Raw genomic sequence first — 21,980 nt, forward strand, 5'->3', positions numbered from 1 at the left:
TTTTTTCATCCCATTTGATTTTCCAGGCTCTGGAGTTTGCTAGAGCCAACTAAATCATTGTTTTTCTCTTCTCACATACGGGATTACATGGCTCAATCCTTTCTACTCGCTCCCTGCTCTCATTCTCCTAAGTCCCTTTGGATCCCGTCCGGTAGAGCCGGTGCATTGGTCCGAAACTACGCGTTTTCCTCAGTCACAGCACTGACACCGCATCTTGTTCCTCCACAGCCCAGACGCCCGGGGAGATGAGCGGGGAGACGAGCGAGGAGAAGCCCGCTGAGGGCGTGCCCGCGGAGGAGAACCCGGTCCCCAACGGACGGGGCCACGAGGCCGGCGACTCCGCCCCAGCTCCCACCGCCACGGCTATAGCACCCCCTGCGGAGGGCGCTGGCAAGTAGGTGGAATCTCTGTAGTTACTGTGGCGGCTGCACGGCATCACAGCTACACACTGACCGCATGGCTTCATGTGAGGCTTTCCTATGCCTTCCGTGTGTAGTGCCACATGTGTCACCTTGGCCATGATAGGTCGAGGGTTAAGATAAAACGATTCCATTCACTGCCGGCTGAATGTGTGCCTCCTGCAGCTTCTGGCTACCTACTGGTGCTGTCACATGTCTTCCCTGATTCAGTACATTGGTGGTGTCACATGCTGTGTCAATCCCCCTCTCCCTGAGGGTGTTGGCTCTCTCTCCCCCTCTCACTGAGGGTGTTGGCTCTCTATTCTCTACTGCCATTCCTCTGTAGTGAAACTGTACCTGGTAGTACCCGTAAGGCCTGGTATGTACCAGTCCTCTGTAGGGAAGCTGTACATGGTAGTACCCAAAATGCCTGGTACGTAACAGTCCTCTGTAGCTGTACCTGGTAGTACCCCCAATGCCTAGTACGTACCAGTCCTCTGTAGGGAAGCTGTACCTGGTAATACCCCAAATTTCTGGTACGTAGGGATGTGAATAACTCAAATTTTTCATGGTCGAATAATCAGTGGGTAGTATGAACGAATAATCTATTATTCAATGTGTGCCGACATTCACAAAGGCAGCCATGGATCATCGGCAAGAAATCACTTAATATCTTAAACGCAAAAAAACAACTACCTGCTAAGTAGTTGACCCTAGAGTATCTGTTGAATAAAGGCTGGGACGAATTTCGAATTATAAATATGTACAATACATAACGTTAGCTCTCAGGCTCATAGCTGAGCGGACTAGAATACCTCCCGTTGCCAAGTCGTAGCTAATGTCGTCCCAGGCTTTATACCACAGATACTCTAGGGGCTATAGCATATAACCGCGTTGTCTGATTACAGTTTAATTCATTTTTCACAATTTACCAGCTCTCGTTTTGAAGAATAATCACCGCGCCATTCGTTTCAATGGGAATCGCGACGGTCTATACTTTCAACATAAAGTGTACATATTTATAATTTGAAATTCGTCCAAGCCTTTATACCACAGATACTATAGGGTATATAGCATATAACCGCGTTTTCTGATTACAGTTTAATGTAGCAGTAGGCTGACAACATCACTAATTAACACCGCAACTGCAAATTAACCACACGGAGATAACCATGGCAACCGGTCAAACAAATGTTCTTTTTGCGATCATTCTGCGCGCGCATCCGCCGTGTTGATAAACAAATAATCCCCCCATTGTATTAGTCAAACCCTCAGGCGGTTACCAGGGAAACAAAGTTATGGCTTGTGAAATACTTTATATTTGAATGGGAAAAAATGTTAACGGTCCAAATGTTGAAAATCGATTTTGACCCTCGGGAAAGAATAATCGAATAATCGAATGTTCGGACCCATCCCAAGTACGTACCAGTCCTCTGTAGCTGTACGTGGTAGTACCCCTAATGCCCGCTACATACCAGTCCTCTGTAGTGAAGCTTTACCTGTTAGTACCCCTAATGCCCGCTACATACCAGTCCTCTGAAGGGTAGCTGTACCTGGTAGTACCCCAAATGCCTGGTACGTATCAGTCCTCTGTAGCTGTACCTGGTAGTACCCCTAATACCCGCTACATACCAGTCCTCTGAAGGGAAGCTGTACCTGGTAGTACCCCCAGTGCCCGCTAAGTACCAGAGATAGTAGAGACAGAGTTCCTATCTCTTCTGTTTGTTTAGTCGTACTGTGTAAGCAGTAGAGCTGCTGTGCTGAAGGTCAGTGATGAGGAGAACCATCACATTGCCTAGCCTTGAGCTTCTCTTCACTATGGATGGTGACCGCTCTCTTCACACCTGTGTTGTCCCCCTCCCCCCCAGACCCGAGGACACAGAAGCCCAGCGAGCCGAGAGCTCGGAGTTTCTCTCAGCCATGGACGACAAGAAGAACCCACGCTTCACAGACGTGAGTTCACTCAACCAACCGACCACAACCCACGGGGTTACCAGTATCTTACTGGTATCTTGCTAGTATCTTACCAGTATCTCACCAGTATCTTACTAGTATCTTACTCTAGTATCATACTAGTATCTTACTCTAGTATCTTACTCTAATATCTTACTCTAGTATGTTACTAGTATCTTCCATAAGAGGAAGCAATGATATCTTATATTTTTTCTTGTCGTTGTTCTGCCAGTTCGAGGGGAAGACGTCCTTCGGGATGTCGGTGTTCAACCTGGGCAACGCCATCATGGGGAGTGGCATTCTAGGCCTGGCCTATGCCATGGCCAACACCGGAGTGGTTCTGTTCCTGTGAGTGGGGAGTGATGGGGGGGGGGGGGACTGAGAGGAGGAGAAAGTGATGGATGAATGGCCTCTGACGTGTGAAGACGTGGGATGACGGACTCCTAATGATCGCTCATTCGGGGCCTCACAGATGTGTTGGGACTCATTCGCTCTGCGGTGACTCACAAGACTATTCCTCGAGAGGTTTACACACACGGAAATAGCGCTGCCTTGTTAAAGGCGAAGACACCAGAAGCAGACCGTACTGGTAACACAGTCTTCAGATGAAGTGGAGAAAAGCCAACAATTGTCTAAGCTACAACACAGAAGCTGTAGTAGTAAATTATGATCACAACAATGTAAAACAAATCTCAAGGTTATTTTTATTCAGAATTCAGGCAGTGTTTAGATAATGTCACTTTTTTCAACAGACTCTTGACAGTCTTTGACAGAATGAAAGAATTTTCCACAAACTAGCCACGGTTATTATTCTTATCAAAACCATTTAGTTTGTAAGATGTACGTTTCACTCAGTTTCTGTGCCTCTCAGAGTGAGCATGCGCACGTTCTCACAAGGTAAACTCAGCAGATAGCAGATATCAACGCGTCTTTTCGCACGCTTTCCAACACCTCGGCCCATATGTGTTAGGTTGCAAGTTTAGAGCAAGTGCTAAAGATGGGGGAGCTTTCTACAGGGATATGGGCCTGCAGCTCGCTGAACATCGCCTTGTTTGGTTCCAACTCCATCACTCAATACAGGGGAGACCCTAACCCTAACCCTAATCCTAACCCTGTTTGAAGATACAAATATAATATATCTACTGGTTTAGTCAAAATGATTGAGTTCTGACCATACAGTTCTTTATTTAGATTGTTCAGCAGCCTATTAAAGTGAGTGCATGTTCTAGTTCTATGGTATATTAACGATGACTCAGGGTGGCAGAAGCAGCATTCTCCTTCAAGTGTCCAGGACTTTCCATGGTGAAAGGAAAGCTGTTTCTCAAGATGTCTGCAGACTGGGTCTGAATGCGTCTCCATGTGTATCATTCGTTCTCTGGACTACTAACCCTAACCCACTCAGCATCTAACCAATTCTCGCACCGAGCAGCTAACCCTTACCCACTCAGCCTCTAACCCTTACCCACACAGCAGCTAATCCTAACCCTAACCCACTCAGCAGCTAACCCTAACCCTAACCCACTCAGCAGCTAACCCTAACCCTAACCCACTCAGCAGCTAACCCTAACCCTAACCCACTCAGCAGCTAACCCTAACCCTAACCCACTCAGCAGCTAACCCTAACCCTAACCCACTCAGCAGCTAACCCTAACCCTAACCCACTCAGCAGCTAACCCTAAGCCCCTCCCCACTCAGCCTCTAACCCTAAGCCCCTCCCCACTCAGCCTCTAACCCTAAGCCCCTCCCCACTCAGCATCTAACCCTCTGTATGGCTGAACCCTGGAGGCCCTCGGTCACCACGGCGACGGGGGGACATTCTTGCCGTCACTTTCTGTCTGCCTGAGTGTGTGAGAGAGGTCTCAGACCGGTGGACTCTAACCAGAGGAGATGTGTTCTTTGAAGCTATTCTCTCCTCATCATCTTCATCACCCATTCATCCATTCATTCATCCATTCATTGCCACATCATTTGGAGGTCTTTTGACTGGCTCTCCTGTCCTGTCCTGTCCTGTCTGTTCTTTCCTGTTTGTCCTCTCCTGTCCTGTCTGTCCTGTCCTGTCTGCCCTGTCCTGTTTAACGTCGTCTAGGTTTATGGAGAACAATGAGAGGTGTTGTTGATGGTGAAGAATAACCAAGATAGGATGTATGTGCGGGCAACATGGACTGTTATTGTGTATCTAATGAAGAGGGCCTTTTGTAATGTGTTAATGAGGGGATACAGAGGCCGTGGAAAGGTTCTGCAGGTCTCTAAAGGGCTGCTGGGCAGAGCAGCCAGGGGGGGGAGGGTGGAGGGAGGCGAAGGGTTGCAAACACTGCAAGACCCGAGTTTCAATCTGTCTGACCGTCAGCAGATCTGTCCTCCCACTGCTAACTGACGACCTGCTGAACCACCGGCCCACAAGTCAGCCCTCGCAGCTCTCGACAGCGACCGGGCAACGGGGCAATGGGAACGGGCCAGGGGGTGGAGTGGAGGTGAAAGAACGGACGACCGGCCTCCACTGACACATAGTGAGAGAGAGAAAGAGAGAGAGAGAGAGAGAGAGGGAGATTGAAGAAAGGTTGCCAAGAGAGAAAGAGAGGGAGGGTGCTGAGAGAGAACTAGATAGAGAGGGAGTAAATAATTGGCCGAGCTAGGATACAAATACAAATCTTTGTTTGAATGAACAGAACAAATTGCAATGTTTTGGGTCCCAGAGGGCTGGAGCCAGAGGAACGGAGGGGGTCTGTCTCTCTCTGTGGAACGTTTCCGTTTACAACTCGCCTCCCACTGTGCACCTGGCATTCTAACCCTCAACCCTCCAGGCCGTGGCATATATAGAGCTAGACGATTCGTGAATGCCAGGAAAAGTGGGTTCTGAAAGGATAGGATCGAAATCAGGTTTAGCACTTCACTGGGGATACTATTGAACCACCAGACGGAAGTGGTGCGGCCCATGTCTGTTCAGTCTGACAGGAGGAGGGTTCCTGCACCGTGCTCATTCCTGCGGGCCGTGTACGAGGCTGTACCTCCAGCCTGGAGAGCAGATGGGCTGACACAACAGCCTGGCCCAGTGGGGGCCCAGGCTTAGAGCCACGGGGACCCCCGGGAGAAGGCCCTCTATATTGCAGCTGTGGAAACAATTAACCATCTATAATGGATAAACAAATAAGGTTTAATGTAAAGGGCAAGGCTGGAGCTATTGCACCAAGATATATGGTTTCAGTGTGAAGCCACTTTATCGTTTCATGGCGACAAAGGGAGAGAAATACATTTGACAGTCATTTGTTTTTCTTTTATATTAATAATATTATATCGCTGTAATCCTTCCTGCAGGATCCTTCTCACAGTGGTGGCGGTGCTGTCCTCCTACTCCATCCATCTGCTGCTCAAGCTGTCAGGGATCGTAGGTGAGTGTCCCACCGCGCAAGGGCGTAGGAACCAGGGGGGGACGGAGGGGACGTGTCCCCTCCAATATCGGAGACAGGCGCATTTGTCCCACCTAAAAATTATACCGGATCTGTCAGGTTTCCGATATGTGTCCCCCCCAATGTTAAACTCATTCCTACGCCCCTGCCACCGCGTGACGCAAAGATGCACCTCACTTGTCAGGAGACAAAACGGCAAGATGTGTAGAACATATCGCATGTCCCTTTCACTTCACATCAAACCATTATTCACTTTCATTTACTCCTGCCAAGGTAAAATGACCAAAAGCCTCAATTTATTCCTGAAGAGCCCTTGAGCAAAATGGTGGGCCTTGAAAGCTTTGATGTTGCCGCAAGCAAGGCTTTGTGACAGATATGTGGGCGGCGAGAGCGTAGCCATGAAGAACCATGTTATCCTTTGGAGAGATGTCATTTTCCTCCCAACCCTTTGTGCATGTCTGATGGAGGGGCGGTTCTGTTCCTGGGTTCTTGTGCCACAGGTATCCGCGCCTACGAGCAACTGGGCTACAGAGCCTTCGGGACGCCGGGGAAGATGGCAGCAGGCATAGCGATCACCCTGCAGAACATTGGAGGTGAACGACAAAAACGCAAAAACACACACTGTCTGTCCCCTACCCACCAACCCCGCCTCTTGTCCTTAACCTAGACTCTTAGTCATTGGCTGTTTTTAAACGGTACTTATTAATCACCATAACTAATGGCTGTGTCCGTTCTGCAGCCATGTCCAGTTATCTGTACATCGTCAAGTACGAGTTCCCTCTGGTCATCCAGGCCTTCCTGAGGCTGGACAAGCCTGAGGGGTGAGTGGTCCTGCTGTCTGTCTGCACCCTATCCTGTCTGTCTGCACCCTCTACCATCTCCTGTCTGGTTGCGACCTCTCCTGTCTGTCTGTACCCTCTCCTGTCTGCACCCTGTGGAGGTCATGGGATGGTCTTCATGTGGAGGTAGTTAGGGGGTCTTCATGGGGTTGTGGAGGCAGTAAGATGGTCCTATAGGGTTGTGGAGGTAGTGAGGTGGTCTTCATAGGGTTGTGGAGGTAGTGAGGTGGTCTTCATAGGGCAGTGGAGGAAGTAGGATGGCATGTCTTCATAGGGTTGTACATGCTGTGCCAGATGGTGGTCAAGGCTCTCCTGTTGTGTGTTGCCAGAGAAGGACAGCTGGGAGATTGACCCCTAGGCAGAGAGAGGGCACCACATCCCCAGAGAGAGGCTGATTAGAAGCCTGCTCTACTAGGGATAGAACACATGGTACAATGGTAGGATATCCCCAGCTGTTCCTGGTGCCTTAAAGACCAGGAACAACGGGCTCATCTTTATCACACCTGCTCACACTTTTCCATATAGTGTATCCGTTTGACTGACAGTAAATAAGCTTGATACGGGTTCATCCCAGGAAACTTGACAGGGGGTAGACATCACAGATGCTCTGATCTGAAGGGTTAACACAACGCCATGGATCCCTGTACAATGTACAAAGCAGTGTAGTATTGCATAGTATATTAGTATAAAGAAAGCTAATAAATGATAAGTATTTAGATTTCTAAGTATATTATGGCAGCAGAAGTGTTTCCACATGTGTACTGTACTGGCTACCGCTACGAGCTAGTGGCAAACGTGTCTGTTACTGCACTATGATGATCAGTCTCTTATGTGGCAGCCTTTAAGTCCTGGACAAATTCCCCTTAGGACAAATAAAGTGATGTTGTATGTTGAACCTTGGAACCCTCCTGTTATTAGAAGTGACAGGCGGTGTTGTGCCGGAGGCGGAGCCTCTCACGGCGCTCTGCCTTTACATCAAAGCGGGTGACCTCTTTCTCCATTGGACACCATTGCAGTTTGTGTGTTGAGTAGTCTGTGTGAGTCAGCTTCCCAGAGTTTTCCAAGATCCCTGTGTCTGTCTCTGTTTGTTGTGTTGCGAGGTCTACGCGTTGGTCAGACTTTGATGTCCGAAACCCTCAATGCATGGAAGGTGTTTTGATGCCTCAAACAGTGCAATGATACTCCTCTCTCCTGGGCCAAAGAAAGCTATTTTCCTGGCCTGCTTGTTGCGCCGTGCATTCTGGGTGGAATCAATGTGTCATATGTGCCTCTGAATAATACATTTTCTGGCCATGGGTGAATGTGTTTACTTTGGGATTCCATGGAACATGTTGCTCTTGTTGGATGCCATTATAAATGTGCGTGTACAGTGGATGTTGGAAAGAGTGCATTAGACATGCAGGGGTGCAAAATGGCCCCAGTGACTTCTGTATTTGTTTCTGGTTTTCTAGCTTTGTAAGTTAGTGATGCAGTTTTCTTGGATGACAATGCGTGACAGAGTGAAGGTGCAGACCCTTCAGATCCGTTTGGTGATTGACTGATGAAGTCTTACCCCGTGTCCTAATCAATATGCCTCCTTTGTTTCACTGCCTCTCCTTTCTCTGTTCTAGGGAATGGTACATGAATGGAAACTATCTTGTGATCATCGTGTCCATTTTAGTAATTCTGCCCCTGGCTCTGATGAAGCAGTTAGGTAAGTATGTTTATGCTCAGCCGTCCGTCTGCATTAAAAGATGAAAGATTGGGGTTTAAAAGGAAGAGGATCTATTTCACTGATCTGGTACTGTAGAAAACGGGTCACGATTAGCCAAACGGAATAAATCGGTCAAAATATCAGCCTTGGTAAGATTTCCAAGCTTTTGAATTATTAAATTATTAGAAATTTCTGATTTATAATTTATAAATCAGACGATTTGTCTTGGGGTAGCAATTCTGCACCGTTCAGCTAGCCTAACATCATTCTGCTTTAACCCTAAAATACCTATACTATATTATCAATGCTCAGTCTATCCTTTCCTAAGGGAACCTTTTCCATATCCAGTATTATATCTTTGTGGACCATGTGTGATACGTCTTGTACTATACAAGCTCTCTCAATAAAAACATCTAAAGACATCTCTACACATGTATACAAGTTAGAGCTGTAGGGATAAGATAAACACATCATGCTGAGAGTGTCTTCCCTTTGGAAGGTCTAATCGTTCTGATACAGCCTGGAAGAAACATCTATGGATTTGTCTAAGCTGTGAAAGGAAAGCCGTTATGCAATCACTCAGAACACCTGAGGTAGAGAGAGAGAGAGAGAGAGAGAGAGAGAGAGAGGAGGGGGAGAGGGAGAGAAAGGAAGAATGCGAGAGCGAGAGAGTGAGAGAGAGGGAGTGAGAGGGAGAGGGAGAAAGAGAGGGAGTCACTATTGCTAGATCATGGCTGGAACAGAGTGTCCGTCCTCCTCTTCTGTCTCCGCTTGCACGGATAATAGGCAGAGCAAAACCAATCAGTGGTGAACAGTAACGAGCTCCAGTGACCATCAGATCAGATCAGCCTCACCAGCTCAGGGAACGCTCTGCTCCATTCCACTCACTGTGGGAACGTTCAGCAGGAAGGGATGGCCTGGCCCCTCATGAGTTCTCCTCCTCCTCCTCCTCCTCCTCATCCCCCTCCTCCTCCTCCTCCTCCTCCTCCTCCTCATCCCCCTCCTCCTCCTCCTCCTCCACTCTCTGCTTCTGCTCCTCCTCCACCTCCATCTCCTCCTCTTCCATCATCATCTTCCTCTCCTTCCTCTCCTCCTCTGAAGTTCAACAGAGTTTTCAATGCCCCCCAGTGTGTTGATTGTTGTTCTGCGTTGTGTTCGGATGTCCGATCCATTTGGACCTCATCGATCGGTTCATCAATACCTTGTTATCTAGAGTCGTCTGTCTGCACTGTGATAGCTGATCGTCTGCTCTCACGTGGAGCACACTGACGTGAAACACAGCAGATCACACAGAACGGGCAGCTTTCATCTCCAAGCGGCCAGATGGTTGCTTTGCTAATGAGGCTGTGTGTGTGTGTGTGTGTGTTCTTTAAAGGGTACCTTGGCTACACGAGTGGCTTCTCCCTGTGCTGCATGGTGTTCTTCCTCATCGCAGTAAGTTAGTACTAACCCTACCCTAACCCTGACCCTGACCCTAAACCTAACCCTGACCCTAACCCTGACCCTGACCCTGACCCTAACCCTGACCCTGACCCTAAACCTAACCCCAACCCTGACTCTAACCCTGACCCTGATCCTAACCCTGACCCTAACCCTGACCCTGACCCTGACCCTAACCCTGACCCTGACCCTAAACCTAACCCCAACCCTGACTTTAACCCTGACCCTGATCCTAACCCTGACCCTGACCCTTACTCTGACCCTAACCCTGACCCTAAACCTAACCCCAACCCTGACCCTAACCCTGATCCTGATCCTGGTCCTAACCCTGACCCTAACCCTAACCCTGACCCTGACCCGGGACCTGACCCTGACCCTGACCCTGACCCTGACCCTGACCCTAACCCTAGGGTTAGGGTCAGAGGACACCCCACGGTGTCTCTCCTCAGATGACCCCACTGAGCTCTTAGTAGTCAGCCCCCTCTCCGGCCCTGGCTCCGTGGGCGAGCGTTCTCGCCCTGCAGCCACAGACCGCCTCTCTCTGTGTTCCCTGACCTCGTTCTGCTGGTGGGAGCTGTAATCCTCACAGAACTGTGCTCTCGCTCCATCTCTCTCTCTCCCTCTGCATCTCTCTCTCTCTGTCTCTTTCTCTGTCTGTCTCCCCCTGTCTCTCTCTCTGTCTCTCTCCGTCTCTGTCTCTCTCTTTCTGTCTGTCTCTCTCTGTCTCTGGCTCTCTCTTTCTGTCTGTCTCTCTCTGTCTCTGTCTCTCTCTGTCTGTCTGTCTGTCTGTCTGTCTCTCTCTCTCTCTCTCTGTCTCTCTCTCGCTCTCTCTCTCTCTCTCTCTCTCTCTCTCTCTCTCTGTCTCTCTCCCCCCTCTCTCCCTCTCTCTCTCTGCAGGTCATCTATAAGAAGTTCAACATCCCCTGTCCATTCGTGGACTTTACTGTCAACGCCACCCTCATCGCCGTGGGCAACGACACCGGCCCGGAAAACCCTGCCTGCGTTCCCAAACTGGTCAACCTCAACTCCCAGGTAGCTGGCCCTGACCTGACCCTGACTCTGACCTGGCCCTGACCCTAGCCCTGACCTTGACCTGACCCTGACCCTGGACCTGACCATAGCCCTGACCCTGACCCTGATCCTAGCCCTGATCTTGATCCTGGACCTGACCATAGCCCTGACCCTGACCCTGACCCTAGCCCTGACCCTTACCCCGACCCTGACCATAGCCTTCACACGCATGCATCCTCCTCACCTCCCCCCTGCACGCCCCGCGGCCGCCCAGCGTCACGTTGATACCACTTGGGACCGGAGAGGTAATAGGAGCTCGAGGCTAGCGGTAGGATTGCTAGGTTAGCTGTAGAAGGGAGGGCTAAGCTAGCGGTAGGAGCGCTAGGTTAGCGGTAGAAGGGAATGCTAGGCTAGTGGTAGGAGTGCTAGGCTAGTGGTAGGAGCGCTAGGTTAGCTGTAGAAGGGAGGGCTAAGCTAGCGGTAGGAGCGCTAGGTTAGCGGTAGAAGGGAATGCTAGGCTAGTGGTAGGAGTGCTAGGCTAGTGGTAGAAGCGCTAGGTTAGCTGTAGAAGGGAGGGCTAGGCTAGCGGTAGGAGCGCTAGGTTAGCGGTAGAAGGGAGTGCTAGGCTAGTGGTAGGAGTGCTAGGCTAGTGATAGGAGCGCTAGGTTAGCTGTAGAAGGGAGGGCTAGGCTAGCGGTAGAAACGCTAGGCTAGCGGTAGCAGCGCTATGCTAGCTGTAGCAGCGCTAGGCCAGCTGGCTCCATGTGACTGTTGGGTTCCCTTCCAGACGGCCTACACCATCCCCATCCTGGCCTTTGCCTTCGTGTGCCACCCTGAGGTGCTGCCCATCTACACTGAGCTGCGCAAGTACGTCCTGCACCCCTTCCCAAGATGCACCACTCCACCTGGCCGGTCACATGCACTGTGTTCTGTGGTTTGACGTTATGACAGAATGAACGGCTGCTTGTCATGGAGCATGCTCACCCTCATCATCGCCTGACTCTGAGACCCTCACTGCACACAGTGGACTAAAGGGTGTGTGTGCGTGTGTGTGTGTGTGTGTGTGTGTGTGTGTGTGTTTGTGTGTGTGTTAGTGTGTGCGGGACTATTTGTGTTTGTGTGTGTACGTGTGTGCATGTCTGTGTGCGTTTCTGATCCCTAGAGCAACAGAAGGTATTTCATGGCTGTTGAGCTGAGTGGCTTCATGAGACCTCAGTTGATGGCTTGGCTTTTGTGTTTATGTTATGTGTTTATGTTTTATGTTTTATGGCATCTTTCTGATTTCAGCCCTACTAAGAAGAGGATGCAGCATGTGTCCAACATCTCCATCGCTGTCATGTACACCATGTACTTCCTAGCTGCTCTGTTTGGTTACCTGACCTTCTATGGTGAGGGTTAATTCTCTCTCTCTCTCTCTCTCTCTCTCTCTCTCTCTCTCTCTTTCTCTCTCTCTCTCTCTCTCTCTCTCTCTCTCTCTATGTCTCTCTCGGTCTCCCTCGTTGTCCCTCTAGTATGGAAAACCTCAATTAGTCTTTGATTGTGTTACTGCGGTTCCCCATGAGAATGAGGTGGAGGAGGTGTAGCAGTGATAATGCAGCGCCCTCCAGTGGCCACATCCCTCACAGCACCTTCTCATGAGGGGCAAGATGTAGCCTAGCTGATCATTTCATTCTACCTGAACGCACCCAATAAGAACCTCACCTCACGTAGGCTGTATATGTTATCCTACATTCAGTTTGTACTAGAGGTGGGGGCGTTAGAAAACAAAGGATTTCCTGGACTCCAGGGCTCCTATATTCGAGTGCGTTTGCGTACGTTGTGCCTGCGTTCACATGCGTGTGTTTGTGTATGTTTGTGCCATCCTGCAGGTGAGGTCGAGGCTGAGCTTCTGCACACCTACAGCCGCATCGACCCGTACGACACACTGATCCTGTGCGTCCGCATGGCCGTGCTGGTCGCCGTCACGCTCACCGTCCCCATCGTACTGTTTCCTGTGAGTTGCCTTCTGCGGCTAGTCAAGGGTCACTACCAACACATACCAAAGGGGGGGAAGAGAGGTCAAGGGTCACTTGCTGCACTAACAACACACAAAATGCAAATTATTATAGCACTCACGCAATGTTGATATAAACTCTGATTAATACTCAGAGGAATACTGAGATGAATACCCAATGAACAGCTGAATATAAATTGTTGTATCTTCCCCTGCGTGGTTATTGTGTGATATCATCCTAGTTCATCCAGAAATCTTCCTCCGCCATCTTCCACTCTCTCCCGCCCTCTTAATGTGTTGCCTATTGTTGTGGTGTTGTTTACTTTTTCCCTTTTGTTTGATTGTGTGTACTGTCTGTATGTATTCCTTTCTTATTTGTAAAGCGTCTTTCAGTATTTAGAAAAGCGCTATAAAAAAACGGATCAATTACTATCATTATTATTATTAGTTCACCCCTTCTCTCTTATATTGGAGACCAATTTCCGAGCACATTTTTTATCACAATGTGGCATTATTGACAATCGCCCTAATGAGATTAAACAAGTCAGAGGCTGAAGCTCAGGTCAGCCCTGTCTCTCCTGGTGACCCTCAGCCTGTCCCCCCCCGCTGTCTCAGGTTCGGAGGGCCATTCAGCAGATGCTATTCCCCAACAAGACCTTCAACTGGCCGCGGCACGTTGCCATCGCCGTGGTCCTCCTCAGTCTCATCAACCTGCTGGTCATCTTCGCCCCCAACATCCTGGGCATCTTCGGCATCATCGGTAGGTCTGGCCGACAGTGCTGAGGGAGCAGAACATCACAGAACGTCGACTGTTCTAGGGTGTGGTCGGTTCTGCTATTGCGAGACTAGCCACATTGCATGTGGTAAAAACGGTTACACCTCTCAAGACAGTTTGGCCAAAGGTTCACTTAACAACGTTATTAAGCGTTGCTTCAAGGCCCATGAGGGATTCACATCCGTTGGGGGGAGGGATTTTAGCAGTCTCCTTGGACCAACACACAGCTTCAGTGAGGACGTGTTTCATTAGTCAGGGATCTGCTGACGTGCGTTTGCTTCCTTCTGCTCTCTGGCGTCCAGGTGCCACGTCCGCCCCGTGCCTCATCTTTATCTTCCCCGCGGTCTTCTACCTGAGGATCGTCCCTAACGAGGAGGAACCGCTGAGATCGCCCCCCAAAATCATGGTGAGCCTGAGGGGACCCGTCGCCCTGGCTGTTCACTAGTACCGCCAAACTGGCTGTTCACTAGTACCATCAAACTGGCTGTTCACTAGTATGTCAGACTGGCTGTTCACTAGTACCGACACACTCGCTGTTCACTAGTACCATCAAACTGGCTGTTCACTAGTACCATCAAACTGGCTCTTCACTAGTATGTCAGACTGGCTGTTCACTAGTACCGACACACTCGCTGTTCACTAGTACCATCAAACTGGCTGTTCACTAGAACCGCCACACTGGCTGTTCACTAGTACGTCACACTGGCTGTTCACTAGTACTGTCAGACTGGCTGTTCACTAGTACCATCAAACTGGCTGTTCACTAGTACCGTCACACAAGCTGTTCACTAGTACGTCAGACTGGCTGTTCACTAGCACCGTCACACTGGCTGTTCACTAGTACGTCACACTGGCTGTTCACTAGTACGTCACACTGGCTGTTCACTAGTACCGTCACACTGGCTGTTCACTAGTACGTCACACTGGCTGTTCACTAGTACCGTCACACTGGCTGTTCACTAGTACCGTCACACTGGCTGTTCACTAGTACCGTCACACTGGCTGTTCACTAGTACGTAACACTGGCTGTTCACTAGTACAGACACATTTGCTGTTCACTAGTATGAGAGTAATATTCAGATTATATGGATCATTAAAAGTCATGAACGACTGTTTGTTCCGTGCTCAGAATTGGTTCGGTAACCACATCGTAGGGGCAAGACACCGACGGCGTATCGCAGACGGCCATTTGTTGCAGAAGTGTAATGGAAGCTTGGATGGAGGCGGGATCACTTAAGTGCCTGAGGTCTGAGGTTCAACTCCTCCTGGGCCTGAGGTCTGAGGTTCCTGAGGTTCCTGAGGGGCCTGAGGTTCCTGAGGGTTCTGAGGTTCCTGAGGTTCCTAAAGGGTCCTGAGGTTCCTCAGGTTCCTGAGGTTCCTGAGGGCCCTGAAGTTCCTGGTGTCTGCATGCAGGGACTGAGTGGTTCTCACTGTGTGGACCTGGTCCTCCTGTTTCCCCACCGATTGGGCCCATTGGGAGGGTCATGAGAGCTGAACTCAAATGGGTCATTCTTTACTGAACTCCTTGTGGCCCTTTGATTGGGAATGTGTCACTGGGTCCTGATATCTGTCTGAAACACTAGGCTGCCTGAAACACTGACTGACTCCCTCACCATCACTCATACACACCCCTCTTACACACTTATTGTATGTGGTTCGCCCTGACGCTTAATGTACACACTTATTGTATGTTGTACAACCTGGCACTTAATGTATGCATTTATTGTATGTTGTACATCCTGGCACTTAATGTACGCACTTATTTTATGTTGTATGTCCTTGCATTTGCAATAGTACTTAGCATGGTGTAGCATTTTATCCTCGCTAACTAAGTTTTATACAGGGAATGGGTTAACTAAGCAAATGTTAGTGCTTGGCCCTTGTTTCTATGAACATCCTTACTGTACCGACAGCGATATATTGTTTCTCATTCTTCTGACAAATGTAAATGTAAATCTATCTGTGTCTCCTAGGCGGCCATCTTCGCTGGAATCGGCTTCCTGTTTATGATAATGAGTCTGAGCTTCATCATCATCGACTGGACGTCCGGGAGCAGCAGCGCCAGCAGCGGCCACTAGGGTGCCCCTCCTCCTCCCAGGGTTTATATCAACGTAGTACTGTCTTGTGTTTTGGCCATTTTTGTTCTCAGATCCTATTTGATGCGTATTGTTTTCCAGCTTAAGCTCTGGCCCCGGGTCTACAGAGCTGGGTGTGGTCTGTCCTTCAGCCAATCAGTGACCTTGTTGTGGTGGCAAATTCTTCTTCTTGGGAAATGGGTTGAATTTCTTCCTGTATGGGCCAAGAGCTTACAGGTAGCTGTTGATGTTTTGAGGCCAGGTCCAGTGAGATCATGTATATTTCTACATGTCTTTGTATTAGAAGTGGATAGAGATGTCTGTATGTCCCTGACCCACTGTGCTCCATGGTTGTCATGGCAACCTGCAGCTGCCATTACGTGCTACCGCCGTTCCTACTATGAACTATTATCTGCAAAATATAGGACTCCTCTATGACAATATATGATGTTCACCTCCATGTTCGCTGTCCCCAGTGACAGCAGAAGACATTATTTTATAATCAACTTTTTTGTATTTATTATATCATCTCAGAGTAACTATGAGTTATTCAAGTAACAGCATCGTTTTTTATGTGCATTAAAAGGTTAACATTGCATCAGAGTGAGAGAGCGAGAGGGTTAGAGAGTGAGTGAAAGGGTGAGTGAGAGGGTGAGAGGGAGAAAGCGTGAGAGAGAGAGCTAGAGAGTGAGAGAGAGAAAGCGCAAGAGAGAGAGCTAGAGCGAGTGAGAGAGATAGAGAGCTAGAAAGGGGGTGCGAGAGAGAGAAAGAGAGAGAATCACCATCAGTGTGTGCAAACAGGAAGTGAGTACCTGGGACTTTATTGTGTACACATTGTGCGTTCAGCTTTCCTAAACAACATTTATTTTTTGGTTGGAATTAAATGTCGACGACTCCACCACAAATATCCTCCCATTTCACTTGGCGCGCTTGTATTCGTTTTGATGAGGCCGTTGATATCGGTTGAGGAGGTCTGTTACTTTTGGTTTCATGTCCAGGTGACAATGTGATCAGAAACCCAACAGAACAGGGTTAGGTCTAGAGTTAACCTCCAGAGGGTTTAACAGATCCAAGGGTTAGCTCTAGAGTTTACCTCAAGAGGGTTTAACAGAGCAGGGTTAGTTCTAGAGTTAACCTCCAGAGGGTTTAACAGATCCAAGGGTTGGCTCTAAAGTTTACCTCCAGGTGGATTAGAGGAACCAAGGGTTAGCTCTAGAGTTTACCTCAAGAGGGTTTAACAGAGCAGGGTTAGTTCTAGAGTTGACCTACAGGGGGATTCTTCAGTCCCTGAATCAAAGCGGCTGATAGTCTTCTAGGTTTCTTTATTTGGGATTGTAGTAAAATAAAATGGAACCGTTTAATGAAATAGGAAAGTTTGCCTCTTACTGTTCTTTGCGAATAGACAGAGTCATCGAATGCGCTCTTTCTAAACTTTTAGCGAAAAAGTACAGTCTGAGATAACCAAAATATCTATAAATAAATGAGTTTATTTATAGATAAACTACAGGGTCACCCACTGGGCGGCCAGTGAGCAGCTTGGAGTCTGTAAATGTTTGCGGCCAAGACAAGCTGACCTGTTATACTAACATAGTGACATATATATATATATATATGTATAGTATAACACTATATAGTGATATAGGGATATACCAGGGTGGCTCTAACTGCAGATGATTAGTCATGTAGCACTTTCACCTAACAAGCACAACTTTACTCGATATACAGCACTCATCCTTTGTCATGCAGATTAGCGCTGTAAAATAATCCTATATTTGATAGATTCAATGTAAGGGAATGCCCCTTTGTGTTACCGGTTCTTAATGTTGAAATAACTACATGTGTGTCGACAAAATAAGCAATGTAATGAGAGGTATTATTAGGGTCCAAATTAGGACTTGTGCATTGCTTTCCTTTTTTTTGCTTTTTTCGGGGGGCAGTACGTGATCTTAAAGAGTTCATCCTTTTTGGGGATCATCACGTGATACGGTTAGGGTTAGGGTTAGGGTTAGGGTTACTGTGGTGGAAAAGAGGAAACGTGTCAACATGTGTCGACTGGTTTGAACCTGTGGTACCTTTGTGTTTAACATGTATCGTCAGACTGGACCTCTGCTCGGATCAGACTATTTAATGGAAGTGTTTGGTCTGTCGTCATGGATAGGTGAATTGGTGAATTGGTGTTTACATGGTGAATAGTTGATTCCTGTTCAGATTCTTTCAATTCGGTCCGATTTAATATTAAATCTGTCCAAAAATTTAAAAATGTTAAATCAGAATGTTAAAAAAAGAGAAAACCTGCTGAGGAATCAGTTTGGATTATTGTCCCCGTCTTTGGTTTGACCCGTCGGTATGCTTGTTGTCATGTTAACATATCTTGTTGTTGATTCATTACTAACATGAACCTAGTGTCCCCTCGTAAATGTGTAACGATCCAAACGTAACGCAGCAGTAAGGGTAACACACGTTTGTGTCCAAACTGTTTTGAAGGTCCATGTTTGAACTGTCTCCAGACCAGCTCTGTGATGGTCTGTATGCTCCAGGGTAGAGAGGAACTGTCTCCAGACCAGCTCTGTGATGGTCTGTATGCTCCAGGGTAGAGAGGAACTGTCTCCAGACCAGCTCTGTGATGGTCTGTATGCTCCAGGGTAGAGAGGAACTGTCTCCAGACCAGCTCTGTGATGGTCTGTATGCTCCAGGGTAGAGAGGAACTGTCTCCAGACCAGCTCTGTGATGGTCTGTATGCTCCAGGGTAGAGAGGAACTGTCTCCAGACCAGCTCTGTGATGGTCTTTATGCTCCAGTGTACAGAGGAACTGTCTCCAGACCAGCTCTGTGATGGTCTGTATGCTCCAGTAGAGAGGAGCTCTATTCTGCATCAGCTGCTTCAGAATCAGATCATTGAATCATGACGGATCAGTAAAGCCCACGCACAGACGTTTCACTAACATCAGATATGACCCCATTAAAAAGGAGTGCAAGGTGGATTCGGACCAGGGTTTCTACTGGTTTCTACTGGTATCTGTTTATCTATGGTGAAGGTATTTCACTATTTCAGGCCAGGTTTCCAGATTTTATGGCACAAATAAAGAAAAGCAACACAACGCGACATTGGAGGAAGTGAGACAGTAGCTGGTGCAGAGGTACGAGCTGATGACGTTGTGGTTAGCCTTATATCTACTAATCCTATGTGATTTATTGAACTGTGTGTATCGTAAATGATTAAATCTAATAAAAAATACTTTTGATGTCAGCCAGCATTTATACATAATGTATATAAATGTAAACCCTTTATATTCTACAATCCTATCTAGTTTGTAAAATGTAAATAGCAGGTGCATTTCGGTCTGATTAAAAATTTAATGTAATTATTTTTAAAGTGCTCTATCGCCCTCCAAGTTATGTCTCTATTTTCTTGTATCTTGATGTATTTTAATACCTTGCTGGCAGTAATTGGACTGTGAGCAACATTGCAATAAAGATAATAAGATAACATTTCATGTTTCTTCAGATTAATATCAGTTTCCCCTCGAGTTCCACCACAGACCGCCTCCAGGGGGCGCTGTAGAGCTGGCTTTGATTCACATCATTCCTGCCTTTTATTTTTTTAAATGTTAGCTTTTGATTGTTGACTGTTTTATTTTGGGGATGGTAAAGACAAATGTAAGAATAAGTACGCCTACAAAATTATCTTAATCTTTTTTTTATTTGGTAGTTCACACCTATCTGACATTGAATATCTAATTTCTTGCTTCAGCTTTTGTGATGCTATATCTTTAACCAAATGAACATGATACAATCCTGATCTAAAGGACTAAAACAAACTGAAACAAATAATGCAGGAAACCTAAATAATAGTACTACGTTTTACTGACTGTTTTATACATCCTGGCCTACATTTCCCATGATGCACTCGGAGTGGGCGTTGCCGAGCGGGAGGCGCGCGTCGCGGTCTCCTCTGCTCGTGCTGGAGAACTTCGCGGGTGTGGCTTCAAACCATCAACCTCGACCAGTGGACGGAACGCATAACGGAGAACCTCGATCAGGGGACGGAACTCATAACGGAGAGGAGAACCACCAGGATAACCACCGTCAGCCTCCTGGCACCGGAGCCCCAACCCTCGGTCTCACAGCTTGATTCATTTAGTGAGAACTTCGGAGTCATTTCGTGAGAACTTCGTGCCCGTTTTCGTGCGGACCTGCGCAGACGGCGGCATCAGGAGACCGTCACGCTTCAAGCATCAAGCTTCTTAAAGTTCCGCAAAGTTGTTTGGATTCCTGACGTGAAGAAGAGCATCCCTGATGTCTACTGACGGAACATGAGTTAAACCTAACCTTAAAGACTTAATCGAAAGCTAAACCGACTTAAAGCTATACCAACTAAAAAAATCACTGCGTTGTTTACCACTGTTCTCCTTTGGTACCAACATCTGCCTCAACAGCTTCAACCACCAGAGAAGTAAGTTCTTCAGCTCCAGTTGTCGCAGTGAGGACGAAGCCTTTCTGAGTGAAGTTAAGGTTAGGGTTAAGGGCTAGGGTTAAGGGTTAGGGTTAAGGTTAAGATAATTTCCTGTGGAGCGGTCCAACCAGCAGCAGTCCTGAAGCGCGCGCTAGGAACCATGGGTTGCACCGTCAGCCAGGAGGACAAGGCGGCAGCCGAAAGGTCCAAGATGATCGACAAGAACCTCCGGGAGGATGGCGAGAAGGCGGCCCGGGAGGTGAAGCTGCTTCTGCTGGGTAAGTGCTGGCTCCGTGGGTCGTGGGCTATTCTGTGAAGCGCTTTGGGAGCATCTGGGAAACCAACCATGAGCAAGAGTTCTATGGGTTATAGTTGATTTCGATAAGGGTTAATTGTTAGATTCACCACATACTGCTAGTTGCTTAAGTAACCTACGGGCATACCAAGTGTACACCCCTAGGGTCAGGGTTAACCTGTTACTCTAGTGAGGCAGACTGGGTTAACCTGTTACTCTAGTGAGGCAGACTGGGTTAACCTGTTACTCTAGTGAGGCATACTGGGTTAACCTGTTACCCTAGTGAGGCAGACTGGGTTAACCTGGTTACCCTACTGACACAGACTGGGTCAGGGTTAACCTGTTACCCTAGTGAGGCAGACTGGGTTAACCTGTTACCCATGAGGCAGACTGGCAGAGGGTTAAGCTCTTACCTTGACCCTTGTGAAACAGACCGGGTAAGGGTTAACCTTGTTACCCTAACCCTAACAAAAGGATAAACCGTTCCTTTTATTTAACTTTCCATTATTTTATTTTCAAATTGACATCACCTGATGGAATCAAAAAGGGTGCCAGGCATTCGCAAATAATTGATTTGAATTACGAGATCTTGGTTAGGTGCAAAGAGTGAAGGTCAAGTTTCACCCATGAAGGCGTTCTGTCCCTCACAGTGGACTTTGCTTTGTTTCCCCTGACTCCATAGTTTGTGTTCAGAGTGTCTGTTACAGTGTAATAGAGGACTTACTCGGTCGGCGCTTAACTATCACTTGTAAACGCAGAGGGACCCACTTACTGATAGTGATTTATTGTGGTACTTGCCTTTTGTTAATAACTTTAAATGGACATTTTGTCCAACATAAAATACACCAGCACACACACACACATACTTATAAATATACACATAAATATTATAATGGAGTCCTCTACAAAGATATTGAGTCATGTACATTATTGAGCAGCCTCACCCTTTCATGTCGCTGTTTTTAAAAAAGCTATTTTGAACCTCCTTTTAAGGATTCCAGTGGTGACCTCAAATGTTGAAATGGGCTTTCTCTGTTTACAGTCCACCTCGGCTTTCCCACCACTGCTCAACTTATTCTATTACTTTTCACTTTTCTTTTTTACTCCCTGTTTAAAGAAGATAAACATTCAGGCATGCCTTGTTCCCTCGCGTCTTTGATGCATGTGTGCGGAAGTTGTGCTCCTGGTTCAAAGACTAATTATATGCTCTATCGTGTGTGTGTGTGTGTGTGTGTGTGTGTGTGTGTGTGTGTGTGTGTGTGTGTTCTCGGTGAGGTCTGAATATAAGCTGAATTTACTGTTTCCTAGAGATGTGTGGTGATTTCACAATGTAAGCTGAATCACCTGAGAATCTCACAGTGTTCTTATCTGCGGTGCCTTTTGGAAGAACAGAAGTTTAGAGATACTGCCTTTAAATGAAGCTGATCTGCTTTTTCTGACAACTTCGACAACTAGTAGGGAGAAAGCTGTATTTACCGCCCACTGACATATTACTTAATTTCTGCTACTGCGCAAGAGGAACGCTCTCAAATAATGGTTTTACTCAAACTAATTCCAGCTCCGATTCCATGGTAAAATGTTGATGTTTGAGCAAGATGTATACCCTGTATCTTGAAGATAATAGCAGCCTCTCTTGCTGAATCCAGAGCTTA

General features: G+C 47.6%; 2 protein-coding genes across 2 annotated transcripts in view; both read left to right on the forward strand.

The window, feature by feature from the left end:
* Positions 1–377: 377 nt before the first annotated feature.
* LOC307083529 (sodium-coupled neutral amino acid transporter 3-like) lies at positions 378–16,485 on the forward strand. Its single transcript, XM_079747445.1, has 15 exons — positions 378–394; positions 2,267–2,351; positions 2,584–2,699; positions 5,664–5,737; positions 6,256–6,348; positions 6,495–6,576; positions 8,205–8,287; positions 9,663–9,721; positions 10,625–10,759; positions 11,526–11,605; positions 12,026–12,126; positions 12,607–12,731; positions 13,347–13,491; positions 13,809–13,912; positions 15,480–16,485. Exons 2-15 carry the CDS (start codon positions 2,319–2,321, stop codon positions 15,582–15,584), a joined length of 1,335 nt encoding a protein of 444 aa, XP_079603571.1. The 5' UTR covers positions 378–394; positions 2,267–2,318; the 3' UTR covers positions 15,585–16,485.
* A 3,094-nt stretch (positions 16,486–19,579) lies between these two features.
* Positions 19,580–21,980, forward strand: part of LOC307084342 (guanine nucleotide-binding protein G(i) subunit alpha-2) — a 37,729-nt gene continuing 35,328 nt past the window's right edge. The window contains exons 1-2 of the mRNA XM_079748683.1: positions 19,580–20,092; positions 20,131–20,311. Coding sequence (XP_079604809.1) covers positions 20,194–20,311 — 118 coding nt within the window. The 5' untranslated portion in view covers positions 19,580–20,092; positions 20,131–20,193. The remainder of the gene's footprint in view (positions 20,093–20,130; positions 20,312–21,980) is intronic.

This window comes from Pollachius pollachius, assembly GCF_949987615.1.
Source record: "Pollachius pollachius genome assembly, chromosome: 12".
NCBI classification, from domain to species: Eukaryota; Metazoa; Chordata; class Actinopteri; order Gadiformes; family Gadidae; genus Pollachius; species Pollachius pollachius.